Source organism: Panthera leo, chromosome D3 (assembly GCF_018350215.1).
Source record: "Panthera leo isolate Ple1 chromosome D3, P.leo_Ple1_pat1.1, whole genome shotgun sequence".
NCBI classification, from domain to species: Eukaryota; Metazoa; Chordata; class Mammalia; order Carnivora; family Felidae; genus Panthera; species Panthera leo.
The window spans coordinates 1726105-1738976 of NC_056690.1; the positions used below are offsets into that span (position 1 = coordinate 1726105).

Genomic DNA, 12872 nt, shown 5'->3' on the forward strand with positions numbered 1-12872 from the left:
CTTCTAGAACCGTCTCCAAACAGTCTGACCTTATTCAAGGAAAAACCACCCTTTTTAAGAACTAAAAGCTGCTGAATAATTAATTAGCTGTCCTGTAACTTACATGTTAAGAGATTCCCGTGGATCGTTTTATTTTCACTGAATGAGGTCTTCTAATGTGGCGATATGAAATTACCATGATGTAATCAGCTTGCTTTTCTTTGACAGAAAAAGTGGATAATTGTGGCTGTGTCAGTGGCTGTGGTTGCCATAATTGCTCTAATTATTGGCTTATCGGTTGGCAAATGATGGTGTGGACAACGTCAGTGTGCGTGCCCCCCTGCCAGCGAGGCAGTAAGTAACTAATCAACTAATGTACTTATTAACTTTGCCAATTAGCTAACAGTGATGCCTGCCCAGTCCTCATTGACCTAAAAGTAATACCAGCCACCAGTGGAGCGGAGCCCGGTCCCGCCGCTGCACACACGGAGGGTGAACGGGCGGGTGGGGGGCATCTTTACACGGGGCCTTCTCCTCCTGCGGCCCGATGCAGCTTCCGGGGCGCTCGCACCGCCTGGCGTGGCAGGCGCGCCCCCGGCCCGCTGGTCACCCTGCATGTAGCAGCCACGGTATGGTGGTGCCTTCTCCGTTGGCCGGCACTTCGCGGGTTAACGCACCTTTGACGTTTTCGCTTTTGCAACAGTTGCTTTGTGAGACCTCCCCACTTGTGGTGTGACTGGCTTGGAGGGAAGGGAACCGGAGTTTTCTGGAAAAGTCCGGGGGTGGGGCGCCTGGGTGGCTCAGTCGGTTAAGCGGCCGACTTTGGCTCGGGTCATGATCTCGCGGTCCGTGAGTTCGAGCCCCGCGTCGTGCTCTGTGCTGACCGCTCAGAGCCTGGAGCCTGTTTCAGGTTCTGTGTCTCCCTCTCTCTGACCCTCCCCTGTTCATGCTCTGTCTCTCCCTGTCTCAAAAATAAATAAAACGTTAAAAAAAAAAAAAAATTAAAAAAAAAAAAAAGAAAAGTCCGGGGGTGAAAATCCTCCCATCTCCCTGGGTTCCACGAGCCGGATCCCGTCCGTTTTCCGGTACCTCCTGACTGTCGTGCGAGCCTGTGCTGTCAGCCTGCCGGTCAGTTTACAACGTTCTGGGGAGAAGGTCTCCGTCATTGACGAAAGCGACTTTATTTTGTTCACTGTGTGACTGTCCCCTTTCTCCAGACTCCGGTACATTTGTGTTTTCCTCTGGTTTTCTCCCCATGTGGGAGCGCCCTCCTCGCGTGACCGTGGAACGCTGTCCCATGCGTGTCCCTTGAGAAGGGTGTCTTGCCGTGGTCATTCGACTGTCGTTTTGCAGTGCCAGGTGCCAGGACGGTGACAGGCAGTCCTTGAGGAATTCGTTGTCTCTTTTCGAAAGCGACTGCGGCAGCAGGCCGGCCCTTTATTTCTGCAAAGGGAGATGGCACGGGAGACAGGGACCCCGCGTGCGGCCAGGTCCCGCCACTGCTTTTCGGCCTGGGACAGCCCGTTTGTGTGGCTTTCCTGGTGCTGGGAAAAATGATGTGTATGATTTTCTTTGCCAGGGTAATAGCACTTAAGAGCTATTTTTATATAATTTTAAAAAGACGTGCTTTCTTAATTTTTCCTAGTGGTCATAACATGTTGGTTACACTAAAGATTAAAATTCGTTCTTAGGTTGGACCCAGCGATGTTGTTAGGTAATGCCGTTAAATGAACACAGGTTTTAAAGTTTATTTATTTATCTCGAGAGAGACAGAGCGCGAGCCGGGGAGGTGCAGAGAGAGAGGCGGGGAGAGAGAGAATCTCAAGCAGGCTTCATGCTGTCAGCACAGAGCCTGACGCAGGGCTCACGTCTGCGAAACTGTGGGATCATGACCTGGGCCGAAATCAAGAGTCAGTCGTTCAGCCGACTGAGCCCCTCCGGGCGCCCCTTTTCAGGGTGACCCCTCAGGGAGCAGTGGGCTTCTGGGCCGTGGGCCCGGATGGCTGGTTTTTACCCTAGTGTCTTTATTTATTTTATTTTTTTTTAATTTTTTAATGTTTTTATTTATTTTTGAGAGAGAGAGAGAGACAGCATGAACGGGGGAGGGGAAGAGAGAGAGGGAGACACAGAATCCGAGGCAGGCTCCAGGCTCTGAGCTGTCAGCACAGAGCCCGACGCGGGGCTCGAACCCACAGACCGTGAGATCATGACCTGAGCCGAAGTCAGATGCTTAACCGACTGAGCCACCCAGGCGCCCCTACCCTAGTGTCTTTAAATACGAACGCAAAACAATCCTCGGTAAGATGCGCCAAAGCTTACACCAACAGTTATTTCTTTTATACACGAGTGGTTGCTGTCCGTGATTACACGTTAGAAAACTTAATTTATTCTTTCAGCAGGTGGTGCAGGGGGGCCTCGCGGTGGGCCAGGCCCTGCGGCGGAGGCACTTGGTGGGTAACCGAATGCCCAGCGGCGTGGGCGGGGCGCTCCGTTCCGCCCGAGGAGGCAGGCAGGGCCCGCACCCTGCCGCGTTTGTGTCTACGAGGTGGAGGTGGTGGCGCCCCGCCCGCCGAGGAGAGGGGCACGCGTGTGGGTGCAGCTGGCAGCAGGGCGCTGGACAGAATGGTTGTTAAAGCTGGAGATCTGGGTGCAGGAGCTCGGCCGGCGTGGGCTTCAGGGGAGCGGCACCGGGGGCCGGTGGGGAGGACGTGCACCCGCGAGGGGGGCCCAGACGCCCTCAGGGCCAGCACCCCGGGCCCCGGAAGTCAGAGCTCGCGTCCAGGGTGGCATTTCCCCGGGGGACCCGGGTGCGGTGAGCAGGCTCCGGAGCTGAGGGGTGGCCGCTGCTGGGAAGCCCGAGGAAGAGGCCGTCTCAGATCAAGGTGCCGAGCGGGGTCTGTGGGAGCGCGTGGCGGGCGGCCGGGCTGCGGTCCTCACGCCCGGCGCGTGTGCGGGTCTGACGGAGAGGGGTGTCCCGACGGCAGCTCCCCGGTCCCTGGGTAGCCGAGCGGAAGTTTCCCGAGGGGCCTGCCGCGCAGACCGTCCGAGCGCGTGGTGGCTGATGGAGGTGCTGGTGCGCCAGCTCGGAGCCGTGCGCTCAGGCAGGGTCGCCCAGACGGCCCGCCCGTCATCTCTGTTCCTTCCTTCCCTTCTCCCGCTGACGGTCCCCCGGAGGAGACCGGCTCTGAAGCCGAAGGTAGCGTAGCTTCTAGGTGTGCAGGACACGTGTTCGTGACAGAGGAACCACGGAAGTGCCGTGCCGCCCGCTTTGGGCCACAGGCGCAGCGGAGGGCTGAGTAAGCTTGCTGCCTTCGTGCGTCCGCGCATCGGGCCTCAGCGCAAAGACGCGTGTAAGCGACACCGTCTTAGGCAAATGGGAAGTAGATTCGTTTAAAGTTCTAAAAAGACGTGCGGCGCGTCCGAGGAAGAGCGGCTCGCAATGTTCGTGTGATCGGTACAAAGTGTCCGCTGAGGACCCCACGTGGTGCCAGGTAGACGCTGCCTTCCCCCCAGGGGCCCACGGTTGTTGTCCAGCAACACCTGCTGTGATTTATTAAGTTCCGTTAACTCGGTACGTGCACCCGGTGCTTTGCCTCTGGAACTTTGCTTCCCCGCCCCTCCCTGTCCTGTGCCTGGGGACTGGGCATTTTAAACTCAAATTCCAGGAGAATTCTGTGAAGAAATGACATTAGCGATTTCTTTCCTTTGAGACCTGGCAAATTATGCGAATTAATTAATGTTTTTTTCTTTATCTTGCAGAAAATGATGTGCATTATCATTTGTGTAATTGTTTTGCTTGTGATCCTTGGAATTGTCCTAGCAACAACGTTGTCGTAGCGACCGTATCCCGAGAGCCACCGTCCTCGGAGTCAGACCACAGGCGCAGCGAGCGGCGAGCCCGCGCCCTCCCGTCCCGTGACTGAGCCCCAGCCACCGTGACGTGTGGTGCTGGGCGCCGGTCTCGTTGCTGAGGGCCAGGGGGAGGCGCCACGGATGCACTGTCTAGTGAAAGTCCGGGAGCGGGATGGGTGTGACGAGCTAACCCAGACGTCCTTGGACTCTGAAGAGCACATCACCGAAAACTAACAATGTGAAACTTGTTTCAGTGGCCTTAAAACAAGGAATGATTGAAAATTTCAATTTTTTTTTTTTTTTTTGTATTTCAGTGTTAAAAGTACATGTGAAGTTTAATTAGGAATATTTTATGTCATGAAGCTATGAGATTTAAGGTCTGAGCCTTCCTCCCTCCCCGTCCCCCAGCTAACACGCTAAGAGTCGTTTTTGTACTCCGTTTCATTCGTGTTTTGTTCGTAACAAAAATTTGTATCGTCACAGAACTGTTTTGTAAGATATCGATAATTTTAAATGTTTATAAATTGTTTAATATATTAACATCTTAATTTACTCCGTTTTTATATATCGAATATTGCCTTTTGAAGTAAATAGGAAGCGTCATGATATGACTAGAGCCTTCTTTGCACAGTTGTTTACCAAGTTTGCCGTTGGCATAGCACACATCGGCGGCAAAGCCCCCGAAAAGCCTTTCAAGTGCCTTCTGTTAACGCTGATTCACAAGGTTAAAAAATGCACCTGACGGCCTCCGGGAACGTCTCCATTATTGCACTGGGCCCACTCCTACCTGTTCCGCTGCCCGAGATAATAAATTAGTTACTGCCCGTGCGAGACCACTGCCTCTTCTTTGTTCGTTAGAAATAAGGTTTGTGTGTCCCTGTGTACGTCAATAAGGTCTGAACTTAAGACGGTGAGAAGACCGAGACTGAGTACTCTCTCAACTCAAGGAACTTACTCCCAGACGTTAATTCCTCTAAATGTAAACTGCTGTACAGATTACTTATAAATGCTCTTGGTAAGTGCTTACTGTTCTGCTGAACTGCAAAAGTAGATTCCCAAAGTTCATAGGAATCCATGGTAATTCAACATTTGTATCGTGCGGTAATGTTTCTTAGTATAATACGGTTTATTTTTTGACGTGTATCACGTGTGGGCTCTTACTAGGGAGCGGACCTCTGTGAGACGGCAGCTGGTCAGGACTGTGGGTGAAGGTGTGAAGGGTGTTCAAAATGGCGCCAAGCTCTCATTCCTTGTGTATGCGATCGACCGTGTAAGCGCGTGCCTGCATCCTGACATTGGCTTGAAAACCGATAGAGCCACGCTTGTTTCCACACAGTAAGCGTGAAATGAGTCGAGCGGTCCGGAAACCGTGCTCTTTATGTAATACGATTATGACTTCCACTCGTTCCTGATTTATGCACGCGATGGCTTAGCTTAGACCCGGATCTGAATGGATGCACTTCATTTGCGTGCTGATCACCGCTGAGTGCTCAGAGTTAGGAGAGGAGCGCTCTGGCTGCAACGCGTGTTTTTAAAAAGTCTTTACATGGCCCGTCAACGGGGTCCGCTCGCCGTGTGTGCACAAGTCGGAGACGCGCCTTGAAGGACATTTAAATATTTCGCGATCATGCCTGCATCAGCACAACTTTTGTGCACTCGTTTGTGTCATCGCGTCCGCGTGCAGAGCAGCGCTCTGTGCTGGCGGCGGCCTGTGTGCGGCTGGGCGCGTTCTCCAGCTCTGGCTCGTTAGCCTCGCCTCCGGCAACGGTTCCGACTGCCCTTGTTCAGGTCATTCTTCCGAGATTTACCAAACTTGTGCTTCTGTAGTTGGAGTCCAGGAAAAGCCTTTTGATTTCTGTTTAGGAGAACATCGAAGTCAGTCATGGGGTAGCGCTGCTGTACGCATGGACCCCAAGCACCCGTTTGAGATCAGATTACAAAAGCTATACTTACGGGTTCCCTTGTTACTTGGATCATTCCTTCAAATATTTTATGTTTACATAAAGAAAAAACTGCCAGAGAACCGAAACCAAACTGACTTTCTGTCTCGTCATTTCTGGAAAGATTTGGGGGGGAGATATTCTATTGCATATCCATTAATAAATTGTTCTACTAAGAAAATCACTCTTACCTGTGGCCGTTATTGTGTATAATAATGTCACTTAACGATGTTGGGCGTCTTCGTTGCGATTGCAAGGCTCGGTGCCTGGTGTGGTATGTAGGAGCCCATCCGGGTCCTTGCTGTTGATGGCAAACGCTGATTCAGGGAACTGGGGTTACATTTCAGAGTCAGCGGCTTCGGTGGTTATGTCCACCAGACAGAATCTCCTTGAGTAACGGGGGAGGGGGGGTCCTCCTGCCCCCGTGCTCTGAGCTGTTTATCCTTTGTATCTATCTCTTCATCCCCTTTCAGAATTTTTCTTCAGTGGGATTTCCTTAATCCGTAACTCTTAAATTCTAACCATGTTGGAAAGTGACGTCAAAAACCACAGTTCCAAAAAGGGAAGAGAAAACAGTCCTGGAGAGAGCAGGTCACAGAACTAGGTTCCCCTACGTTACCTCCCTCTTCTGAGGCCCCTTCCACAGTGAGTGTCCTTCCAAACTGCAATCTCGATGTACACATTCAGTAACGTAGCCCCTAAGTTTATACTTTTTATATATAGTTTAGGCGACAAAGCAAAATGAATTGTGTTAGTTTGAGCCCTCGGGAGCTCCCCAGACAGGCAGGGGGAGCAGGGAGAGGCGGCGAAGCAGGCAGAGCGCCCCGGAGGTGCAGGTGGTAGGTTCGACACGCGGGGGCGCTCCTATCCAGGCTTGTCTTGGGCAGACGGAGCAGATTCGGGCCAGGCCGCCAGCATCCTGGGGTTCACGGAGACGCCTCAGCCCAGGGTGGGGCGCTGCAGTGTCCACACGGTCTCAGGGCCACATGCCCCTCTCAGGGCCTCGGCCTGGAAATGAGCTCCCACCAAGGGAACGGAGAGCAGAGGGGGCCTGAGGTCGGCTGGGGTCATGTCCTCTCCCCTGACCTCTCCCAACAGATCCTATTAACACCGGCACATCTACAGTCACACCCTCTCACGACCTTAAGACAGGATACACCTGGGGTGCAATTCACACCGGCAGGTGGCACAGCCGGTGATCGTGGCGGTCAGGTGCCAGCCATGCTGCAGGCTGGTGCATAGGGGACCGAAGGCGGTGCAGGGGGGCCGGGGCGCCCCAGGCCGGTGCGGGGGTGGGGGGAGGGGGAGAAAGGGGCGCAGGCCGGTGCAAGGGGAGGCCCCAGCTGGTGCAGGGGGGGCCGCAGTCCTCTGATGCCTCCCGCAGCGGTTCGCAGGGCACGTGGAGCTGGTGAGGTGAGTGGAGGCACAGCGCCCGGCACCTGGCCAGCCCCGCTGCTCCCGTGTGTTCGCGGCGGCCGGTGGGCACGGGGCGGGGCGCGGAGGGCACGGCAGGCTGAGGCCCGGACTCCCCCACGGGGGAAGTTCCAGCAAAGGCCGCCTGGAGCGCTCCAGAGGCCTGACCCGGGCGTGACCTCGGGCCCGGGACACGGGAGGGGGAGGGGCGCCGGGAACCTCCCAGGCCGCCCACCGCGGGCCCGGCTCGGGCGGGGGCGGGGACGGAGCCGGCGGCCGGAGTCACAGACACGCAGACACACGCGCGCCCGCAGGTCGGCCTCCGCCCGCCGCTCGCTCCCCCCTGGGCGCCTGGGGCTCCCGACCCCGGTGGCAGGCAGGTGGCCTCGGAGGCGGGGCGGGGGGCCGGACCCCGAGTTCGCGGTGCGGCTGGAGGGTGGCCGTCCGCGCCGCCCGCCGCGCAGGCGCTGGGGGGGTTTGCCGTCTCGGGGCTCGGAGCCCCCAGCAGGGCCTGCCCGCAGGCGTGGGGGTGGCTTTGGTGGGGCGGCGACCCAGCAGGGCAGCTCCAGCCCGCGCCGCACCCCAGTCCTGTGCCTGCGCGGGGCAGCTGGGGGCCAGACCCGGAGCCGACGCCCGCTGCTCGCCGGCAGGCCTGGGGCTCCGCGGGCTGCAGCCGGAGCGGACCGCCTGCCTCGGAGCTTTTACAGGTGTCCTTCCCCACCCCCACCCCCGCGAGCTCCCGGGTTACAGCGGTGTAGTTGTGATTTGCGGTGAACGTACCCGCTCGTGTAACCCCGCACCCTGCGGGGGCAGGAAGTTTCACACGCACGCGCCCTAGGAAGCGTGCAGAAGCTCTCCCTGTCTTTTCTGGACACTTCGTGCCCACGCGGTCAGTCCAGCCTCCCGCTGCCCAGGTGCCCCCATTCTGTACCGTGAATCCCTAGTTTGTTCCTTTTTGTTGTTTTTTAGTGTAAACCAGGCTTCATTCATCCGCTGGCCACTTCATGGAGCGGATCCCAGGTCCAAGCGCGGCCACGGCGTCGCCCGGACACGACTGTGGACACTCGCCATCATTCCTCTTGGGGACATTCCTGCGTCACACGTAAGTGTCCCTTTAAGAAACTGCGAAGCTGTTGTCCACACGCGGTACTGTAGCAGGTTTCTCGAAGAGTCGCGGCACTGAGGCTTTTCTTTCCAGGAAGGGACTTTATTCCTGGCACCGCCCAGTTGGGTTCGTACCCAAGGAACTGAGCCCCGATGCCACGCTGTGTAGCTTCTTATATATTGTTTATTTCTTTGCCTCCCGTATATGGTAACGCGCCAACACCCAGTCTGATTAAGCGGTCTCATGTTTCAAGGTCGTGAAGGATGTTGTCACCTTTGTGCATAACCAGGTTGCCTTGAGGTTTCTTTTTTCCTTTCCTCAGGGACGGGACCCTACCACATTCCCCCCTTTGATTCTCAGACCCCTCTATTTGGGGTCAAAGAGCATCGTCTTGGTTTAGAGGTTTATATAGGCTGTCCCCCCACATGCCTAGAATAATCCACCTGGAGCCTGCCCTTTGACGGCTGCACTGACACTGTCCCAGGCCTCTCGTAGATGAGAGAAGTTAGACAAAGGGTGGGGATCTGGCTCAAGGTGATCTGGGGTCCCCCACCAGTTGAGTTATAAAATCTTCGGCCTAGGCATGTTAAGTTTTTAACAGACGATGATGAACTTTTTCCCCATTAGGCAGGACAGTTTTTCCCAATACTTGAGCTTTTGAGAGGCCAAACCCCGGGTGTGGGACTGGGGTATTTTGTTTTACTATGAGGTTTGTGGGGATCAATGGCCGTCGTTTCCCCACGTTGGTACCCACGAAGTATCCTAGCTGAGTGCTAACGAAAACCTCCCCCTCCCCCATTTCTAGCCGGCCAGGGCAGCCTCGGCCAATCCTGTGGCAAAGAGTAGAACAAGAATCACGATAATACTGAGAAGGCGTGACGGTGCCTCACAGCAAGGAAACATGTAGAAAATAAGGACAGTCTTTTGTTTCATGGGACCGTGGGTTCCTCAAGCTCCTGCCGTGCGTAGCCCAGTCAGCTTCCGGAGTGACTAGGGCAGGGCTGCAGTCTCCCAGAGCCTCTGGAGTGGCAGAACCTTCCGTGTGTGGTCGGCTTGCGCGGTGTGGATGGGTCAGGAAGGCACTCCCAGTTTCGAGAGGCTGGCTTCACTCTGCCGTAGCGAACCCAGGGACCCGCTTCGGCTACTTCCCTGCGTAGGGGTGGACAAAATGACAGTGAACGGGCCCCTCCAGAGGGGTTGTAGGGGTTGGACATTTTCCTCCTTCACCCACACGGCATCTCCTGGTTAGAGGGGTTAGACTCACAGGTAATCCCTGACCCAGTGGTATAAGGTGGTTAGGGTAGAGGCAAGGGGCCGCATCTGTTGTCTTACGGTGAGACGGTCTGTCTCATTTAGAACCCGCCCCCCATGCCCTTGATAGTGGGGGGAGGGTGCCCAAAGGATTTCATAAGGGGAGAACCCCGCCTGCTCCTTCAGCCTCCCACCTGCGGCTGCAGTCTGCCTCCCTGAAGGTCCCTGATCTCTCCCTGCCTAAGGTTCACCCTTTCCTTGTTTATTCCTCCCCTGGAGCAGGGCCTGTGTCTGCTGTTAGGGAACAGGGACGATGACCGCTCTGGCTTCTTCAAGCTGATAAGGGATGGTGTCGGGGGACAGCAGTTAGAGTCAACCCACGGGTCGCTCGAGCGACCCACAGCATGGTTCCACGGGAAGGCTGGCGGGCAGGAGGCGGCATGAACATCAGCAGACGCACACAGAAAACCACAAAGATTCTACTGAGCAACGAGATGGCATCTTAAGATCATGTCTACGGTGTTCAAACCTGTCAGACAATCTAGGAGAGACCCTGACTTTGTAAACAACACATGTCAGGGGATCTCTCATAACCCACGTGACGGTGGCTCTGTTTCCAAGAGTTTGGCCCTAACGTAATTTAAAAACCAAAAATTTTTTGGGTGCCTGGGTGGCGCAGTCGGTTAAGCGTCCGACTTCAGCCAGGTCACGATCTCGCGGTCCGTGAGTTCGAGCCCCGCGTCGGGCTCTGGGCTGATGGCTCGGAGCCTGGAGCCTGTTTCCGAGTCTGTGTCTCCCTCTCTCTCTGCCCCTCCCCCGTTCATGCTCTGTCTCTCTCTGTCCCAAAAATAAAAAAAAAAAAAAAAAAAAAAAAAAAATGTTGATAAAAACCAAAAATTTTTTTAAAGCATTTAATGCTTGTGAGGTTAACTCAGAGTTTTGCCGAGTGCAGGTAGACAGTCTGCTTCATTTTGAGGTGTGAAACTTTTCCAAGGGCCAGGAGTGCTACTAGAGAAAGGTCAAAGTAGCCACGCGCCATTGTTAATCTGTAAATGTTTAGGTAAGCCGAGCCTGGGTATTATTCTATACAGCAGAACTGTTATTGCTTTCTGTGCCTTTTCTGTCTTGCAGAGGAAGGCCTCTACCCAGCTAGTAAAAGAGTCCGTCCATACCAACTGGTGTTGGGATTCCTTTGACCTTGGCATATGAATGAAACCTGATTGTTAGTTTTTCCTGGATAGCCTCCAGGTCCTTGATTGCCTGGGAGAGCAAGTTTGTGGTTGGACATTTCTAAGACCTACTTCACGGGCTGATACTTCTTCCGCAACTGTCCCCCGTCGAATTTTTTCCAGTAAACATCCTTTGGGCCATTTGCTAAGTTTTGTCTGTCCCTAAATGAAAGGCCTGAGGCTGTGTTTTCATCATCTGCTAGCTCCGTGAGCTTGGTGACAGCAGTTGCCCTGCTCTGTGTGTAACCATTCCAAGGGCTGGAGACCGTGTCTAGGAGCGAGGCCCCAGTTTACTTTTTGAGGGGCAGAGTAGGTGGGATCGAGTCTCCTTTAACAATCGACATAGCACACTGTTTTCCTGAACCCCGCTATCTACAGCCTACAGCATCTAGTAATTTCCAAAAACTCACATAATTGTGATTTAGCCCTGGATTTAGTCGTACCCTAGTCTCTAATTAAGTTATACTGTCCCTTTCTAGCAAGGGAGTAAGGGTCTCTGGCATCATCAGGAAAGAATGAGAAAAAAGGGTTCCCATAGACATTCCAGGGGCTGAGAGAAAACTTTGGTTACAGGTTTTCCGGAGACTGATCGTCATGCCACGTTCGGATAGTGGCCTGGAGTGGAAAGGAGGACAGAAAAGGTGGCTCCGGTCTCAAGAAGGAAATCAACTAGTTTTCCTTCTATGTTTGAAGTTATCCGAGGCTCTGGGTTTCTGATGGACCGTTGGTTTAGGGGAGCCTAAACCTCCCGGGGACACGAGGTAAGTTCTCTCATTTAGAGGTCCCCGAGGGCATTCAGGTCTCCAGTGATCGGCTCCATTTAAGGGGCACGGCTTGTGGGGTTTTCATTTTGGTTCTCATTTCACTGCTCTGAACGCCACCTAAATGGCACCTGGTGCCAGGACCTCGGGAAGTCCAGTCTGGCATAGTACGTAAGGTCACGACTAAGGCCTCAGTTTTTTTTAAGCCTCCTTTTTTTTTCTTTTCTTTTAAAAAAAATTCTTCTCTTGATTTGGTTGTAATACACCCAGCTGGCAGCTCACAAGAGCACCTCCAGGGACCCTTCAAGGCCAACAGCCAATTTTTGCATTTTCTCTGAATATCTAGGGCTGAGTGAATGACAGATTTGTCCTTTAAAATCGTCTCAGCCTCAGGGGTGTCAGGGGAGATAGCCGAATGTGTAGTGAGAGCCCCCCTTGCCTCTCCAGGAAGGCCATCGGGCTCTCATATTCTGTTTGTAAAATAGTGGCTAATTTAGCATAATTTGAGGGCTAAATCTTAGATTTCCTTAATTTTTTTTTTTTTTTTCCCCAAACATCTGTCTCATTGAGAGTCTGATTTAACGAAAGCATTATATCTTTCCAGGTCAGCTCAAAAACATATATAATATTCTGAAAAGCCTTCATATACTTGTCTGATCAGAAAATTTACCTACATTTCCTTTTATCTGTATTAAACCCTGTAATGTCAAGGTTTTCCTTCTGGCCTTCTAGCTTCTTGTAAGGGAAACATGCCTGTTACATTACGGGGAGGGCCTGGATAAGGTGGGTAGCAGGGAGCAGAATTGTATTTATATATATGTGTATATATACATATATATATATATATATATATATATATATATATATATATATATATGTAGAGAGAGAGAGAGAGAGGAAGAGAGAGAGGAAGAGAGAGAGATTGAGGACCCGAGGAGGAGGTTGAGGTGGGAGGCTTCCCTTCCTCCTTCTCTAGGTCTGTTTTGGTTACAGGCAAAGGGCCCTTAATTGCGTCCCCTCCTGATTGCCGGACTTCAGAAAGGGTCGCCCTTAAATTAGGCTCCGCCTCACATTGCTTACATAAATCTCGATTTCTTTCTTAAGGCCCCGAAACAATGAACATAGGGGAATTCTCCTCATTTCCCTTCCCATTTGCAAAACCCGGTCCAGTCCAGTCGTAGGATAGTATTGTCATTGATATTTCCCTCTGAAGGCCAAGTTCCCTCTTCCGGTTCGGATTGGGGCCAAGCCTTGAGGCAAAAGCAAATGAATCTTGATGCATTCCAAAGGACCAGTGGCCTTGGTTGGGGAATTACCCATCCATCTATAGGAAAAAGGAAGA

General features: G+C 53.4%; 1 protein-coding gene across 3 annotated transcripts in view; it reads left to right on the top strand.

Annotated features, from left to right (window-relative positions):
• The window catches only part of STX2 (syntaxin 2), a 36360-nt gene extending 30405 nt beyond the window's left edge, over positions 1-5955 (top strand). For 2 of the 3 annotated variants that reach the window (XM_042909713.1, XM_042909715.1), the window contains exon 10: positions 208-333. In XM_042909713.1, coding sequence (XP_042765647.1) covers positions 208-288 — 81 coding nt within the window. In that variant the 3' untranslated portion in view covers positions 289-333. Of the gene's footprint in view, positions 1-207; positions 334-3738 lie in introns of those variants that run through there. The other variant, XM_042909714.1, reaches the window with a different exon arrangement.
• The last annotated feature ends 6917 nt before the right edge of the window (positions 5956-12872 follow it).